We start from the raw sequence: 18,793 nt of genomic DNA, 5'->3' as shown, positions 1-18,793 counted from the left end.
GGTCACAGGCTTAAATGCCTTAAGGGCTCGGCCAAGTTTGACAACCACTTTTATCAAACTCCATTTGGCAGAGTAATGGCCCCTTAATTAACGAAATACATCATTATCTGCAGTTTGCGTTAAATAAGTTTGCCAACCGATATGATTTGTGCATATTTACGGATAATCAACGAGGTAAAGGGCTTGCTTTTTTTTCTTCAAGTTTCAAGCTATACATTATGTCTCAACAGCACGATACTCACATGTTTAAACCTAACCTCAATAATGTTAACCTACAAATGTCCTGCAAGCGGGGGCTATAAATTCCACAAATTTGCTTGTCTTCATCTGAAGTTATGTTCACACTGTACTGTGTGTACTTGGTTTTGTTTGACTACATATGAAGTACCCAGGAGTTAGATATAAACTTGCTGTGTTGTATGTACTTGGTTGTTTGGCTACATATGAAGTACCCAGGAGTTAGATATAAACTTGCTGTGTTGTATGTACTTGGTTGGTTGTTTGACTACATATGAAGTCCCCAGGAGTTAGATATAAACTTGCTGTGTTGTATGTACTTGGTTGGTTGTTTGACTACATATGAAGTCCCCAGGAGTTAGATATAAACTTGCTGTGTTGTATGTACTTGGTTGGTTGTTTGACTACATATGAAGTCCCCAGGAGTTAGATATAAACTTGCTGTGTTGTATGTACTTGGTTGGTTGTTTGACTACATATGAAGTCCCCAGGAGTTAGATATAAACTTGCTGTGTTGTATGTACTTGGTTGGTTGTTTGACTACATATGAAGTCCCCAGGAGTTAGATATAAACTTGCTGTGTTGTATGTACTTGGTTGGTTGTTTGACTACATATGAAGTCCCCAGGAGTTAGATATAAACTTGCTGTGTTGTATGTACTTGGTTGGTTGTTTGACTACATATGAAGTCCCCAGGAGTTAGATATAAACTTGCTGTGTTGTATGTACTTGGTTGGTTGTTTGACTACATATGAAGTCCCCAGGAGTTAGATATAAACTTGCTGTGTTGTATGTACTTGGTTGGTTGTTTGACTACATATGAAGTCCCCAGGAGTTAGATATAAACTTGCTGTGTTGTATGTACTTGGTTGGTTGTTTGACTACATATGAAGTCCCCAGGAGTTAGATATAAACTTGCTGTGTTGTATGTACTTGGTTGGTTGTTTGACTACATATGAAGTCCCCAGGAGTGAGATATAAACTTGCTGTGTTGTATGTACTTGGTTGTTTGGCTACATATGAAGTACCCAGGAGTTAGATATAAACTTGCTGTGTTGTATGTACTTGGTGTTGTTTGGCTACATATGAAGTCCCCAGGAGTTAGATATACACTTGCTGTGTTGTATGTACTTGGTTGGTTGTTTGACTACATATGGCGTCCCCAGGAGTTAGATATAAACTTGTTGTGTTGTATGTACTTGGTCGGTTGTTTGACTACATATGAAGTACCCAGGAGTTAGATATAAACTTGCTGTGTTGTATGTACTTTGTTTTGTTTGGCTACATATGAAGTCCCCAGGAGTTAGATCTACACTTGCTGTGTTGTATGTACTTGGTTGGTTGTTTGACTACATATGGCGTCCCCAGGAGTTAGATATAAACTTGTTGTGTTGTATGTACTTGGTCGGTTGTTTGACTACATATGAAGTACCCAGGAGTGAGATATATAAACTTGCTGTGTTGTATGTACTTGGTTGTTTGACTACATATGGCGTCCCCAGGAGTTAGATATAAACTTGTTGTGTTGTATGTACTTGGTCGGTTGTTTGACTACATATGAAGTACCCAGGAGTTAGATATAAACTTGCTGTGTTGTATGTACTTGGTTGTTTGACTACATATGGCGTCCCCAGGAGTTAGATATAAACTTGTTGTGTTGTATGTACTTGGTTGGTTGTTTGACTACATATGGCGTCCCCAGGAGTTAGATATAAACTTGTTGTGTTGTATGTACTTGGTTGGTTGTTTGGCTACATATGAAGTCCCCAGGAGGTGGTTATAAACTTGCTGTGTTGTATGTACTTGGTTGTTTGGCTACATATGGAGTCCCCAGGAGTTGGTTATAAACTTGCTGTGTTGTATGCACTTGGTTGTTTGGCTACATATGAAGTACCCAGGAGTTGGTTATAAACTTGCTGTGTTGTATGCACTTGGTTGTTTGGCTACATATGAAGTACCCAGGAGTTGGTTATAAACTTGCTGTGTTGTATGTACTTGGTTGTTTGGCTACATATGAAGTACCCAGGAGTTTGTTGTAAACTTGTTGTGTTGTATGTACTTGGTTTCGTCTTTGTCTACATACCTGATCCCCATGTATTAGTGAAAAACATACACTGTATTGTATGTGTTTTGTTTTGGGTTTTTTTGGTGTCTCACATGTGACAGATGTTGCACAAAAAATAACTACAAAAATTATACAAAACTTGACCCTAATTTGTTACAGCCTGCACTGAGGGCGGCGGCAGTGGGAGCACTCAACGCCTGGGTGGACCAGTGTAACTTAGTGCCCTTGGTGGAAGTTGAGGCTATCCTAGATGCATTGAGACTGGAGAACCCCAACCTCAGGCAGGAGGTAACTGTCTGCAGTAGTCACATATAGTCACCAAGACATTTTTCTTGAATTTTTGGGTTAAGGGGATTTCATTTTCATTCTTTGTCGTGGTGTTCCATCCATTTCAGTTTCATTAATGTTAGTACATCATCAGATATTTTATTTGTTTCTTTCATATTTGTTTTTGAATATATCAGCATTTGTCCCTTTCAAGATGAAATTTATCACGCTATTATAATTTTGAAATGTATGTGAAAGGCAAGAAGTAAGTTGTCATGGATTTTTGTGCCAGAATAAAGATGTATTAATAGGAAGTATACATTGAACACACTAACCAAATTTGCAGTATCACTCCTTAATAATATACTCATCTTCAGCTGCTGGGTTGGCTATCAGAAAAGCTACCAAACCACAAACAACTACCACCGGACTTCAAACAATGTGTGCCGCTGCTATTAAACTGCCTTGAGGATAGGAATTCTGACATAAGGAAGAAAGCACAGGAAGCACTTGTACCTTTTATGATCCATGTTGGTTACGAAAGCTTGTTTAAGGCAGCAGCAAAAATGAAGGTACTAAATTATTTATGGTATTAAAAGGAATTTTAATGTTCTTCATTAACAAACATATTTTTATGCCATTGTCCGTCGTCTGTCTTTAACTTTTTAGGTCACCTGAGACAAAGTCTCAAGTGACCTATTGCGATCGCCTTTTGTCCGTCGTCGTCTGTCGCCCGTCGTGCGTCCATAAACAATTTACATTTCTACTCCAAAACCACTGAACCAATTTCAATGAAATTTTGTAGGAACCTTCCATGGACAAAGGTCAACAAAAATAGTTGCCGGTTTAGTCCCAAGCCCCCAGGGGCCTGAGGGGCGGGGCCAAAAAGGGTCAAATTGACTAAAATTTCAAAAAATCTTCTTCTCAAGACCCAGATATGTTAGAATCAAATACTCTTCATAGATGGAAGGGTCTTAAGGTGCTTTACCAAAATTGTGAATTTCTTGACCCTGGGGTCTCACGTTTTCCCCTGGGGAGGGGGTAAACTTTACTATAGTTTATATGGGGAAATCACATTTTGGACCAACATTTGTTTAATTTCCATTGGAAGTAATTCAATTTAGGTTAGCATTATCAGTATTAGGTAGCAGTTTGATAGTATGCACATATCAGCCCTGACTGACCCCCGGGGCTGATGGGTGGGGCCAAAAAGGGTCAAATTGACTGAAATTTCAAAAATCTTCTTCTCAAGACCCAGATATGGTAGAATCAAATACTCTTCATAGATGGAAGGCAAAATTTATGATGGTTTATAACGGCAAATGATACTTTGAATATTACATTTTTAGCCAGCCCTACCCCCAAGGGCTGTAGGGTTGGGCACACAAAGGAGTCGGTGTGCTAAAATTTCTTCATTTTCCTTGTTTAGAATCAGAGGTGCTAGTTTCAAATACTTTTTAGTCTTAAATCTGTATGCTAGATATTGAATAAGGTGGTTTTATTGTTTTTTGTCACTTTGAATAATGTTTCTGTTCATGTTAAAAACAAAGTCAACTCTCTGTATAAATATATCAGGTAACCGTTAAGGCCCATGGGCCTCTTGTTACTTTAAACAACTTCTTCTGAATAACCAAGAGACCCAGGCTGATGATATTTGTCCATTAGCATGCAGGGATAAAGGTTCAAATGAATGACCTTTGCCCCTATTCAAGGTCTCAGGGGTCAAATATGTTGAAATCTTTAAACGACTTCTTCTGAATAACTTAAGTGCACAGGGTGATTGCTTGTAGATTTGAATGACCTTTCATGGTCACATCTGGTCTATAGTGCATAAATCTTTAAAAGTCATGTATAGGATGGTGATATTTGGCAAGTTGCATTCTAGGATGAAGGGCTGTTAAGTTTTTAACTTAATGTCCATGTTTGACTTTCAAGGTCACAGGGGTCAAATGTGTTTTAATCCTCTGAATGACTTTTAAGTCAAAACACTGATATTTTGCCTGTAGCTTTATTTTGGTTCTCTTTTAAAGTTACAATTGTAAGATTAATACCAGGTGAGCGATGCAAGCCCATTGGACCTCTTGTATTGTTTAGGTTTAACAACTTTTATCTTATGAAACCTTGATGAAGTCATGAAATATGTTAAAGTATATTTGTACTTCAAGGTTTGAAAAAGTATGTTGCAGAAGAGAAAATTCTTCAGATTTTCAGAAATAACAGAGTAAACCAAAATTTGTTCAAGCTTTGTTCCAAAAATCTCCTTCAACTTGTTAATACCCAAGCTATCAGACTTCAAAATATCCCAGCTCATTTCCAGTGTTTGCACAGAAACCCTCTGGTATACTGTTTATTGACTTTTACAGCCTGGATCTAAGGACACGATTCTTGCATTGCTTGAGAAAGCAAGAGGAAACCTCCCAGCCAAACCACAGAAAGCTAAGAAAGCTGCAGCACCAGTGAAGGCCAGTACTCCAGAGAGTTATGACGAACCTGAACCCAGCAAGCCAAGCCGACCGCTCTCCACTGCTTCACAGGATAGTGTTGACAGCAAGCCTGCAAGCAAGACTGTCCGCGGCAAGGCAAAGGGTGTAAGACATAATCTTAACTTACACAAAAATTCAAATATGATTTGTAATAAAAATAATAAAAACCATAGACTGTAGTATATTTATATGCAGGAAATGTTTTTGAAACACTTGTAAGTATATGAATTGAAAAATGGTGAAAAAAACCTGTTAGAAATTACGTAACATTGTTCTTAAGACAATCGGTTCATCTAAAGCTGGAGTGAGTTGGTGGGATAAATTTGACTACATGTGTTCGGGGCTTCTATGTTGGTCAGGATCATCAAATAATTGCATTTTTATTAGTAAAGCTATTTTGTTTATTTTATGTCCAGATGTGAAATAAAAGCAAGATGAAGTTCATTTTGAGAGGTATCTCCAGACATCACAGCCATAAAAAATATATAAAGAAAATGCAAAAAAACATAGCTGAGGAATATTTAAAGTTGATGACTCTTGTTTTGGACAGGCTCCAGCACCAAGTAAAAAAAAGAAGGAAGATGAGGACCTAGGGCCTCCTATGAACACTACAGTACCCAAAGAGCAGCGCTTCAAGGATGAGAAGACCATGAAGGTACATTGTACACAGTACACTTCTGTTCACATTAGTTCTATACAAAAGAATTTTCCAATCACAGTAAAGCTACAAACAATATATTTCTGTCTGCAGTAATTAATATAGTGCGGACACTTCTGTTCTCTGTAGTTATATACACAAGACACATCCTGTCACTATAGTTTTATACACAAGACACTTCCTGTCACTGTAGTTATATACACAAGACACTTCCTGTCACTATAGTTATATACAGAACTTCTACAATCACTGTAAACATATACACTTCCTGTATCTGTAGATCTATGCACAAGACACTTCCTGTATCTGTAGACCTATACACAAGACACTTCCTGTCACTAAAGTGATATACACAAGACACTTCCTGTATCTGTAGTTATATACAGAACTTCTACAATCACTGTAAACATATAAACAAAACACTTCCTGTATCTGTAGACCTACACACAGGACACTTCCTGTATCTGGGCCCACTTTTGTATAAAACATCTCAACTCTTGAGATTTCCTCAAGTCTAAGATTTCCCATAGACAATACATTGCTTGAGATTTTCCTTAACTTTGAGATGTTTTATACAAGTGGGCCCTGTAGACCTATACTCAAGACACTTCCTGTCACTATAGTTATATACACAAGCACTTTCTGTATCTATAGACCTATACACAAGACACTTCCTGTATCTGTAGTTATATACAGAACTTCTACAATCAATGTAATCATATAAACAAGACACTTCCTGTCACTGTAGTTATATACACAAGACACTTCCTGTATATGTAGACCTATACACAAGACACTTCCTGTATCTGTAGTTATATACACAAGACACTTACTGTATCTGTAGACCTATACACAAGACACTTCCTGTATCTGTAGACCTATACACAAGACACTTCCTGTATCTGTAGACCTATACACAAGACACTTCCTGTATCTGTAGACCTATACACAAGACACTTCCTGTATCTGTAGACCTATACACAAGACACTTCCTGTATCTGTAGACCTATACACAAGACACTTCCTGTATCTGTAGACCTATACACAAGACACTTCCTGTATCTGTAGACCTATACACAAGACACTTCCTGTATCTGTAGACCTATACACAAGACACTTCCTGTATCTGTAGACCTATACACAAGACACTTCCTGTATCTGTAGACCTATGCACAAGACACTTCCTGTATATGTAGACCTATACAAAAGACACTTCCTGTATCTTTAAATCTATACACAAGACACTTACTGTATCTGTAGACCTATACACAAGACACTTCTTGTCACTGTAGTTATACACACAAGACAATTCCTGTATCTGTAGACCTATACACAAGACACTTCCTGTATCTGTAGACCTATGCACAAGACACTTCCTGTATATGTAGACCTATACAAAAGACACTTCCTGTATCTGTAGACCTATACACAAGCCACTTCCTGTATCTGTAAACCTATACACAAGGCACTTCCTGTATCTGTAAACCAATACACAAGACACTTCCTGTATCTGTAAACCTATACACAAGACACTTCCTGTATCTGTAAACCTATACACAAGGCACTTCCTGTATCTGTAAACCAATACACAAGGCACTCCCTGTATCTGTAGACCTATACACAAGACACTTCCTGTAACTGTAGTTATATACACAAGACACTTTTTGTAACTGTAGTTATAAACAAGAGACTTTATACAAGACACTTTTATTCTCTGTAAAGCTCTACACTGTAGAGCTATATATAGGATTACAGCTCAGGAGCCAACCAAGGTTGATTTGTTATATGGAAAGTTTCTTCATGGTGGCATCTTTACTGATTTTTTAGGTCACCTGAGCTTTAGCTCAAGTGACCTATTGCTATCCGTTTTCGTCCGTCGTCGTCCGTCGTCCGTTAACATTTTACATTTCAAACTTAAAGTCAAGTTCTGCTGGGCCGATTGAACTGAAAGTTGGTAGGAATGATCGCCTCATGGTCCTGACAAAGTGTTGTTATTTTTCGGGTCGATCAGAAATCCAATATGGCCGCCACGGCCGCCATTTTGAAAACCTATTTCAAACTTAAAGTCAAGTTCTGCTGGACCGATTGAACTGAAAGTTGGTAGGAATGATCGCCTCATGGTCCTGACAAAGTGTTGTTATTTTTCGGGTCGATCAGAAATCCAATATGGCCGCCACGGCCGCCATTTTGAAAACCTATTTCAAACTTAAAGTCAAGTTCTGCTGGACCGATTGAACTGAAAGTTGGTAGGAATGATCGCCTCATGGTCCTGACAAAGTGTTGTTATTTTTCGGGTCGATCAGAAATCCAATATGGCCGCCACGGCCGCCATTTTGAAAACCTATTTCAAACTTAAAGTCAAGTTCTGCTGGACCGATTGAACTTAAAGTTTGTAGGAATGATCGACTCATGGTCCTGACAAAGTGTTGTTATTTTTCAGGTCAATCATAAATCCAATATGGCCGCCACGGCCACCATTTTGAAAACATATTTCAAACTTAAAGTCAAGTTCTGCTAGGCCGATTGAACTGAAACTTTGTAGGAATGATTGACTCATGGTCCTGACAAAGTGTTGTTATTTTTCGGGTCGATCAGAAATCCAATATGGCCACCACGGCTGCCATTTTGGAAAACTATTTCAAACTTAAAGTAAAGATCTACTTGGCCGATTGAACTGAAACTTTGTAGGAATGATCGAATCATGGTCCTGACAAAGTGTTGTTATTTTTCGGGTCAATCAGAAATACAATTTGGCTGCCATGGCCGCTATTTTGCTACTAAGTTCTAATAGGCCGATCTCACTTAAAATTGGTCTAGGAATGATCAGCTCATGGTCCTGACAAAGTTAAGTTAACATTATACTATTTTTTACTCAAATTGGTACATATTTCAACAACAAAAATAAATACTGTAGACTCAGGTGACCGTTTAGGCCCATGGGCCTCTTGTTTTATTTAAACACTCTCATCCTTCATTTTGTTGCAAATTTTCTGTTTTAGGTTTTAAAATGGAACTTCATTGAAGTGCGTGGAGAATATATAGAACAGTTGCGGACACAAATGGAAAAGAATTTCAGCAAAAGCATGATAGATTTACTCTTCCACACAGACTTCAAATGTCACACCAAGGCTATAGAGATTCTTATCAAGGTAAACCTTAAATGTTAAACCAAACTAGAAACATCATTGTACCCTTATTGCTTAACCCTTGGAAGAATTCTGTTCTGATGTACAAATATGAATTCTGTCCTTTATGCCACAGTGTCTGGACACACAGCATGACGCGACAATGGTGAATCTGGATATTATCCTGAAGTGGTTTACTATTCGCTTCTTCGACACAAACCCTAGCATGCTGAACAAGGCACTAGAGTACCTGCGCCTACTCTTCACCATGTTGGTGGAGGAAGACTACCACCTGGCTGAGTACGAGGCAACCTCCTTCATACCTTATCTCATCATCAAAGTGAGTACAAGACCTCGTACTCTACTTAAATAGAATTAATGCTGATCCCTTTTATTGAGACCCTTTGTTGTGTGAAGATCATATAATACAGGTTAATTTTAATTAGTTTAGTTACATTGGGGTTTTTCTGAATCTGATTGAAAATAATAGGTGCAAAATCAATAGGATTGCAGATACAAAAATATGCTGTGATGCCATCAAAATCTCACTACAAGGAAAAGCCAACCTCACACTTTCAGAAGCTGAATCTTACTGTGTGCACTTGGTTAGGGTTGACAGGCGTGATTATCTGAATCCGAGAGTTGTTTGACTATTGTAGGTGGGAGACTCTAAGGATGGAGTGAGGCGAGATGTGCGTGTTCTTTTCAAACTACTCCACAAAGTCTACCCAGCCAGCAAAACCTTCAGCTACCTAATAGATGGTCTGAAATCCAAAAACTCCAAGCAGCGCATGGGTATGTACCTTAAGACACCTCATAATTTCTGGTAACTCTTCTATTATTGTGGTTTTAGGATAATTATATATTTTTTTTTCATATTATTATTTTAACTTTTTAAGTGTCTTTGGGTAGATGATTAACACATCACAATATAAAATTAGTTATGTTGATGTAATCAGTCAATAAATTTGATAAAATTCGTAGGCTATAAACAATGACACTAACTTGTCTGGGAGCAGGGGCAATTATGTCTTACCTTGCAGATGTTTTCTAGTTTTTAGTGCTGTTAAAGTCACTTCACCTAGCAAGCCCTGATCTGTGATTGAAATGATGTTTAATGTGAGTTTTGTGTATTACAGAGTGCCTGGAGGAGTTATCAAGTCTGATTGAGGCATACGGCATCACAATTTGTCAGCCAACACCTGGACAAGCACTCAAAACCATCAGCGGTCAGATTGGTAACCGTGACAATGGTGTGAGGAATGCCGCCCTTAATGCAACAGTGGTAGCCCACACCATACTTGGGGACAGTCTATACAAGTACACGGGAGTGGTGGGTACTATTACACAAATCTCTATCAGTATAATGCAGAGTTTCCAACTCATAATATTAGGTATTATCATTACGATTTCAAGGTTTAAATTATGTCTGTATAATTTCGAAGTTAACTTATGATTTAAAAAACAAAAAATCTATTTTGTATATTTTGCCATAATCTAGTAACAATGCCCATTTTCAGTAATGTATTGGTAAATCAGAATCACACATGTGTTTTCATCAAGAACAAAAATGGTAGGGCAAAAATCTTTGAATTGAATGAGATAGAGGATATCTAACAGTGTCTTCAGTAATACCAACTATGTTTCAGGAGTGTGGCTAATATTTTGATATCTTTCACGAGTGCTCAGCATGAGTGAAAAGATATCAATATATTAGCCACACTTGTGAAAAATATTTGGTATTACTGAAGACACTGTTAGATATTCTGTTTATAACATTTTTTTACAAAAACCTACCCCGGAACACAAAACGACACATCAAGCTGACAATACTTGATCTGGATACTTTTACAACTCTAACTATCATGTCTAGACAACCCTACGCAACAAAATATAGTCCTAGTAGTGAAAACGATGACAAAGCAGTTGAAAATTAATAAACACAGAGACAGCAAATCAACTATGGTTGGATCCTCAAAGATGGATTTTTTCTTTGTGAAACATGGCTGGAACCTGGATAATTCTGTCATTAATGCTGAATGTTTGTTTTTGCCCAAGTCTTGGTTTTGAATCTCGAAGGTTGGCGGGTTGGTGGCTGTGCATAATGTACTTATAATCTCATCTAATTTTGTTGGTTGAATGGATGTTTCACAGTCGTTCCTCATTTTCTGTAAAATATATCGTGATTTCTATCTGGTTGAATATGCTGACCTTGGTATATACTTTGACATTGACATTACTAATTAATGTGTGACCTTGATTATTTAAGCTCAATGACAAAGACCAGGACCTACTGGATGAGAGGATAAAGAGGTCGCTGAAAAATAGATCTGCTCAGCCCCAAAAGGCTCCGGAGGAATCTCGCCCTAAAACTGCCCCTCAGCAACCTCAACGATCTGCTTCCCAGTATGTACCTTTTGAGACAGAATTATCATCACTTGTAACTCTACACTAAGTAAAAGTTGTCATCATCTGTAGCTCTACACTAAGTTAAAGTTGTCATCATCATCTGTAACTCTACACTAAGTAAAAGTTGTCATCATCTGTAACTCTACACGAAGTTAAAGTTGTCATCATCATCTGTAACTCTACACTAAGTTAAAGTTGTCATCATCATCTGTAGCTCTACACTTAGTTAAAGTTGTCATCATCATCTGTAGCTCTACACTAAGTTAAAGTTGTCATCATCATCTGTAGCTGTACACTTAGTTAAAGTTGTCATCATCATCTGTAGCTCTACACTAAGTTAAAGTTGTCATCATCATCTGTAGCTCTACACTAAGTTAAAGTTGTCATCATCATCTGTAGCTGTACACTAAGTTAGAGTTTTCATCATCATCTGTAGCTCTACACTAAGTTAAAGTTGTCATCATCATCTGTAGCTGTACACTAAGTTAAAGTTGTCATCATCATCTGTAGCTGTACACTAAGTTAAAGTTGTCATCATCATCTATAATTGTACAGTAGATTGAAACCTGTAGCCTGCCTGTTAGGTCATTTTACTATCCTCAACAAATTGTTAATGCAGTGTGTATTTTCGTTGTAACAGAGCCACAATACAGAGACCAGGTACTGGCATTCCCAAGTCTGCCTCGTCCAACTCAGTCAAGAAATTTGCTATTGAGATTGAAGATGACCAGACATCACAGCTAGAGTTCCCCAAGCTATTGCAGTATGACTTGGAGGAGCTTTTCCAACCGGTCAAACTGCCCCCAACTATCACGTAATGCCTTCTCTACTGATGTAACCTCTCTCTTAGCTCAACTTGTCAAACTGCCCCTGACTATCACGTAATGGTAACCCTGTCTATATAATAAAGTAGCTAACTTTTCTGATTGGTATCACAAACTTTGTCTTGTTCATTTTGAACAACACTTTCTATTTTGTAAAGGGCAGGAAAGCTTAAAAAATGACCATCCAATTTGACAAGCACTGTCTGTGCAAGATAGTATGATTTTGAAATGAACGTACCTATTCTGAACTTAAACCAGACTAGAGCTAAGGGAATGTTTGTAAGCTCAACGTTGTGAAGTTATAATATTTCTTTTCTCTATGATGTTAACAGCCGTAACAGACCTCCTTCTCCGTCTCTGAGGATGGCCAAATCTACTGATGCTGCCACAACAATCAGCATGGTAATCTCTCAGATCACCAGTGCAGACATCACCTTGTGTATCCAGGCACTTGCCCAGGTATGTGGGTTATAGTAGGAGTCACAGGTATTTGGGTTATTGTAGGTGTCATAGGTATGTGGGTTATTGTAGGGGTTATAGGTATTTGGGTTATGGTAGGGGTTATAGGTATGTGGGTTATGGTAGGGGTCCCAGGTATGTGGGTTATTGTAGGGGTCAGAGGTATGTGGGTTTTTGGAGGGGTCACATATATGTGGGTTTTTGGAGGGGTCACATATATGTGGGTTATTGTAGAGGTCATAGGTATGTGTGATATGGAAGGGGTCACAGGTATGTGGGGTTTTGGAGGGGTCACATATATGTGGGTTATTGTAGAGGTCAAAGGTATGTGTGTTATGGAAGGGGTCACAGGTATGTGGGTTATTTTAGGAGTCACATTTATTTGGGTTAATGTAGGGTCGTAAGAGTCACATTTATTTGGGTTAATGTAGGGTCACATGTATGTTGGTTATTGTCACAAATATATGGATCAGTGAAAGGTCACAGATAGGGGTCACTGGTATTTGGGTGATGGTAGGGGTCACAGATATGTGGGTTAATGTAGGGGTCACTGGTATTTGGGTGATGGTAGGGGTCACAGGTATGTGGATTATTGTAGGGGTCACTGATATTTGGGTCATGGTAGGGGTCACAGATATGTGGATTAATGTAGGGGTCACTGGTATTTGGGTGATGGTAGGGGTCACAGGTATGTGGGTTATTTTAGGGGTCACAGGTATGTGGGTTTTTGGAGGGGTCACAGATATGTGGGTTAATGTAGGGGTCACTGGTATTTGGGTGATGGTAGGGGTCACAGATATGTGGATTATTGAAGGGGTCACTGATATTTGGGTGATGGTCGGGGTCACAGATATGTGGGTTAATGTAGGGGTCACTGGTATTTGGGTGATGGTAGGGGTCACAGATATTTGGGTTAATGTAGGGGTCACTGGTATTTGAGTGATGGTAGGGGTCACAGGTATGTGGGTTATTTTAGGGGTCACGGGTATGTGGGTTTTTGGAGGGGTCACAGATATGTGGGATATTGTAGGGGTCACTGGTATTTGGGTGATGGTAAGGGTCACAGATATGTGGATTATTGTAGGGGTCACTGGTATTTGGGTGATGGAAGGGGTCACAGATATGTGGGTTAATGTAGGGGTCACTGGTATTTGGATTATTGTAGGAGGCACACAGCTTGCTATAGGTACAAAGTGTGATGTGAAGTTAACAGGTGCTAAACATGAATGTGTTTGATGTTGGGAATGTTTACAGATAGATGAGGTGCTAAAGGAGGAGGGTCGAGCTGAGGTGATGGTTAACCACGTTGACCAGCTGCTCCTGTCTATGTCTATGCAGCTCAAGATGGTGTACTCTACACACATGGGAAGCAAGTCAACACCCAAAGACAATGTCATACGTCTCTACAGGTGTCTGTTGGGGACCCTCCTCGCAGTAAGTACAAGACCACACCCAAAGACAATGTCATACGTCTCTACAGGTGTCTGTTGGGGACCCTCCTCACAGTAAGTACAAGATCACACCCAAAGACAATGTCATACGTTTCTACAGGTGTCTGTTGGGGACCCTCCTCACAGTAAGTACAAGTAGGTATCTGTTGGGGACACTCCTTGCAGTAATTACATGTTTACACCCATAGACAAGGTCCTTAGGATCAGATATCTCCCATCTGGCTCAGCAGGAGGTACCTTAGGATCAGATATCTCCCATCTGGCTCAGCAGGAGGTACTTAAGGACCAGCAGTCGAATCTTTTGTCGCACCTTCACTATATTTTTAGTCCTCCACCGGTTTCCCGGGGGGACTATAGGTCTGCACTCTTTCCAAGGCATATCTTCTATACCATTTCACCTTGAGCAACCAGATTTGGTGTACAAGGACATTTAAGGATGACAGTGTGCAAGAAGAAGGTCACTATGACCTTACCTCACTCTACTTTGACCTAAACTATTGAAAAGGATTGTCCGGGGCATATCTCCTATATTTATTTCACCTGGAATAACCAGAAGTAGTGTACAAGGACATCTTGGGATGGCGGAGTGCAGAGTGCACTGTGACCTATAACTTCACCTATGACCTTACTTCTGAAAAAATTAGACGTAAGTCTACTGTTTGTTAAATATAGAAATCATACTGGTGGGGGACTATGGATTGCCTTGCAACACTTTGCCTTAAACATCTGTTTAATCTTTTCATTCACAATTATTGATCTTCTTTTGTCATAACTGTTATTCTATTTTGTCACAGTTGTTCCAAAAGCCAAGTCTGTCTTCCAAGGCCTCCAAGGACGTTCTGAAGGATCTGATAAATAACCTGGTCACCATCCTCCTAGACAATCGACTAGTTGAGTTAGAGGAGGGTGCACAGGTTGTGCGGTCAGTTAACGTCATGGTAGTGAAGATTGTGGAGAAGGCAGACCAAACCTCCATTATGAGGTACAATGTATAAGTTACTCTTATGGTATTTGATAATTATTTCAGCCTTTGATATCAAACAAGAATGTGTATTAATTCATGTGTCAATTTCATGGAAAAATCTTTAAAAAATCTTTTTTCTTATTGTCATTGAGATTTTAATGTTTATTGATTTGTATTTCATTGCCATAATCATTGAGATTTTGATATTATCAGATAGCTACAGGACGGGTTTGCTTGAGAGATATTTAACGTGATCGTTTTGTGTTTCAGTGCCTTGATCAGACTGCTACAGGACTGTGTTGCCAGTGAGATATGTTCTGGGAAATTTCTGGAATTAATCATGAAGGTACAATAACTTGTGGTATCCGATCCTAGTAAACCATTGAATACATTTTCTCCTTGGATCCTAGTAAACCACTGAATACATTTTCTCCTTGGATCCTAGTAAACCATTGAATACATTTTCTCCTTTGAACCTAGTAAATCACTGAATACATTTTCTCCTTGGATCCTAGTAAACCATTGAATACATTTTCTCCTTGGATCCTAGAAAACCATTGAATACATTTTTTTCTCCTTTGATCCTAGTAAACCATTGAACACATTTTCTCCTTGGATCCTAGTAAACCACTGAATACATTTTCTCCTTGGATCCTAGTAAACCACTGAATACATTTTCTGGGTTCAAAAGACTTGTTCGATTGAAAGATGAAGAATAAGTCAGACTTGCATGAAGATTTTTGCTTTGACCAGAAAAAGTGAAGACTCATATGAAGGTTCTTGACACATGCGTGTCCTTTTCCGGTCTCTCTGCCCTTATATGGAAGCTGATATCTCCTTATACGGAAACTTATTCATTATTTCTATCGGTTTCTGATAACAATTCATTCACAAAATAGTGACACTATTTTGTGGTTTATAAGTCAACAAGTAGGTAGAGAAAGCATTCACTGCAATACTTAACTAGTCAGATGTATGTGAAAAATACAATATTGCATGTATTTTGTAGGTACAAAATTAATATAAATATTTTGATTAACTTTCTAACGAAGCTCTGCTTGCTGAAATTGTAACGCAGCTCTGCTTTCTGAAATTGTGTTTCCCGCTCTTTTCCCTGAAACGAATGGTTTCCTTGGTATTTCATTGTGTTCTTTTTTTCTTAAAATGTTATATAACTGGAATTATTGCAACATCAACCCTTCGCTTACGAGCCTGGCATCCCACCACTAGACTACCGTGCCTCCTAAAGTTATAGTATCACCAATTTAAAACAATGCTTTTGTGAATAAAATGTGGAAGTGACGTTACCTTTTATAAACAATCATGTCAAATTACATAAATGTCAAAGTTATGAATTGGTTTATTGTAGTGTTTGTGGAAGATCGTACGGATGTTACCTGAGATCATCAATGACATCAACTTAGACAGTATCTTACTGGATATACATGTATTCATGACTGCTTTTCCTGGCTCTACGTGGAAGTCACGGCCCAACGACTTACCAATACGGACAATGAGAACGATCCTTCATTCCATTAGTAAACTGCAGGGAGCTGCCGTAAGTCCCACTGTTACCAAGAGGAGATAATAGCTTCTCTGGTTTACATAATCCTTAGGCCAAGTCTGTATTTCCTATCACATTCTGTAAAAATACTGTTGTTGATAGTTGTCCAAGTATTCCATAGACAAACTGTTTATTGGATTGAAATATAAATATAGAGTGAATGTAATGGTTCTCTGTTTCTTGCTGAAGGAAATGAAATTTCGCTCTGGGTTGGTGGGAATAAATGGGGGTTGTTGAAAATAGGGGTAGAGGAAACAGAAATAAAAGGAAAACAATTCACCTGAATTTTGATGTACCTAGTTATAGGTTTGTTCTTGCCTCTAATACAGGCGAGTACCTAAGGTATAGGGTTGTTCTTGTCTCTAACACAGGCGAGTACCTAAGTTATAGGGTTGTTCTTGTCTCTAACACAGGCGAGTACCTAAGTTATAGGTTTGTCCTTGTCTCTAACACAGGCGAGTACCTAAGGGATAGGTTTGTTCTTGTCTCTAACACAGGCGAGTACCTAAGGTATAGGTTTGTCTTTGTCTCTAACACAGGCGGGTACCTAAGGTATAGGTTTGTTCTTGTCTCTAACACAGGCGAGTACCTAAGTTATAGGTTTGTCTTTGTCTCTAACACAGGCGAGTACCTAAGTTATAGGTTTGTTCTTGTCTCTAATACAGGCGAGTACCTAAGGTATAGGTTTGTTCTTGTCTCTAACACAGGCGAGTACCTAAGATATAGGTTTGTTCTTGCCTCTAATACAGGCGAGTACCTAAGGTATAGGTTTGTCCTTGTCTCTAATACAGGCGAGTACCTAAGTTATAGGTTTGTTCTTGCCTCTAATACAGGCGAGTACCTAAGTTATAGGTTTGTCCTTGCCTCTAACACAGGCGTTAGGTATAGGTTTGTTCTTGTCTCTAATACAGGCGAGTACCTAAGGTATAGGTTTGTCCTTGTCTCTAATACAGGCGAGTACCTAAGTTATAGGTTTGTTCTTGTCTCTAACACAGGCGAGTACCTAAGGTATAGGTTTGTTCTTGCCTCTAATACAGGCGAGTACCTAAGTTATAGGTTTGTCCTTGTCTCTAACACAGGCGATATTTAAACCTTTGACTTGTGTTATACAGATTCTAAACCACATGACGATGATTGATGGTAATTCAGAAGTGCGATCCTACCTCAACAAAATCCTGAAGGTCACAGGAGCTCAAAATGGAGGCATGGAGGAGGAGGATTCAAGGGCTCAGAGAGGGGTAGGTATTTACAACACTGTTTAGAAGTTAATCCAATTACTTGGATTCATAGTCTTACATACAAGAAACACATTTATTTTCTCCCTTGCTGTATATTTAGATAACAAGGTTATTTTCTCCCTTGCTGTATATTTAGTTAACAAGGTACAAAAGCAATGAGCTGATGTATTTTTTGGGTCATCCACAAATTATTAATCCCCTCAAATATCGGTGTAAACTCACTGACAAAAATGTTTGTTTGTCTTTCAGAGTGCCCAGAAAGCGAAGAGACTGACCAAGAGTACACACGACATGTTAGCGGTTATCTTCAAAAAGATCGGCTCAAAGGAGAACACCAAAGAGGTAAATTCTCAATACAGCAAGTCAAGACATCTATTAGTTGATTCAGTTACTGGTTGGTTATAAGGTTGGTATTTAAATGTAAACTTTTATCCTAATCAGATTGTCCAATGTAATGATGCACCATCGACTATTATTGTGCCAGTTGAAAATTTAATAATACAGTAAAACCCTGTTTACTTGAACTCATAGGGTCCAGATCAATAGTTCGAGGAATACATGGTATTCGATGCATCCGAGGTTCGACCGAAATCATCATTTTTTTTTATCAGGTTGGACATCAGGCAGTACGAGTACTGCAACTATCCTGGATAGTAGATGATAGAAGAAAAAAGAAGTTTAATCAAGATGACAGCATTTAATAAGATTAAAAATAGCTAACAATGAAAACATACCCACCGGTATTAAGAAATAAAATTAAATTAAAAAGCTGCATGTATAACATACTTGTAGTTTTGACATCATCTGCCATACTGTAATCGGCTACGTTAATTTTACAAAATATCAAAACGAGAGGAACTCTTCGATTCATTTTGAAATGAAGAAAATCTTCCTTGTTATCATAATGTTGATTGATAACAAAATTAACAATCACGACGTATTCAAGTTTGAATATATTTAGTGTTGGTAGGATTTCGTAATGTGATTTCCACCTAATATTGCCATGCCGAAATATAGTTTAAGCACCAAGTAAATTAACACTTCCGCCAA

At 38.5% G+C, this 18,793-nt stretch overlaps 1 protein-coding gene across 1 annotated transcript in view; it reads left to right on the top strand.

The window, feature by feature from the left end:
- LOC110460436 (cytoskeleton-associated protein 5-like) overlaps positions 1–18,793 on the top strand; it is a 54,915-nt gene that overhangs the window by 29,976 nt on the left and 6,146 nt on the right. Inside the window, exons 26-42 of the mRNA XM_021513325.1 lie at positions 2,461–2,589; positions 2,946–3,140; positions 4,932–5,156; positions 5,602–5,706; positions 8,709–8,858; positions 8,971–9,174; positions 9,494–9,629; positions 9,974–10,167; positions 11,104–11,240; positions 11,884–12,057; positions 12,400–12,526; positions 13,781–13,960; positions 14,772–14,959; positions 15,212–15,287; positions 16,311–16,499; positions 17,618–17,743; positions 17,993–18,085. Of these exons, the coding sequence (XP_021369000.1) occupies positions 2,461–2,589; positions 2,946–3,140; positions 4,932–5,156; positions 5,602–5,706; positions 8,709–8,858; positions 8,971–9,174; positions 9,494–9,629; positions 9,974–10,167; positions 11,104–11,240; positions 11,884–12,057; positions 12,400–12,526; positions 13,781–13,960; positions 14,772–14,959; positions 15,212–15,287; positions 16,311–16,499; positions 17,618–17,743; positions 17,993–18,085 (2,628 nt within the window). The remainder of the gene's footprint in view (positions 1–2,460; positions 2,590–2,945; positions 3,141–4,931; positions 5,157–5,601; positions 5,707–8,708; positions 8,859–8,970; positions 9,175–9,493; positions 9,630–9,973; positions 10,168–11,103; positions 11,241–11,883; positions 12,058–12,399; positions 12,527–13,780; positions 13,961–14,771; positions 14,960–15,211; positions 15,288–16,310; positions 16,500–17,617; positions 17,744–17,992; positions 18,086–18,793) is intronic.

This window comes from Mizuhopecten yessoensis, unplaced genomic scaffold (genome assembly GCF_002113885.1).
Source record: "Mizuhopecten yessoensis strain PY_sf001 unplaced genomic scaffold, ASM211388v2 scaffold10401, whole genome shotgun sequence".
In the NCBI taxonomy this organism is placed as follows: Eukaryota; Metazoa; Mollusca; class Bivalvia; order Pectinida; family Pectinidae; genus Mizuhopecten; species Mizuhopecten yessoensis.
The sequence above is the reverse complement of the archived record's forward strand: the minus strand, read 5'-3'. Positions and strand labels throughout refer to the sequence as shown.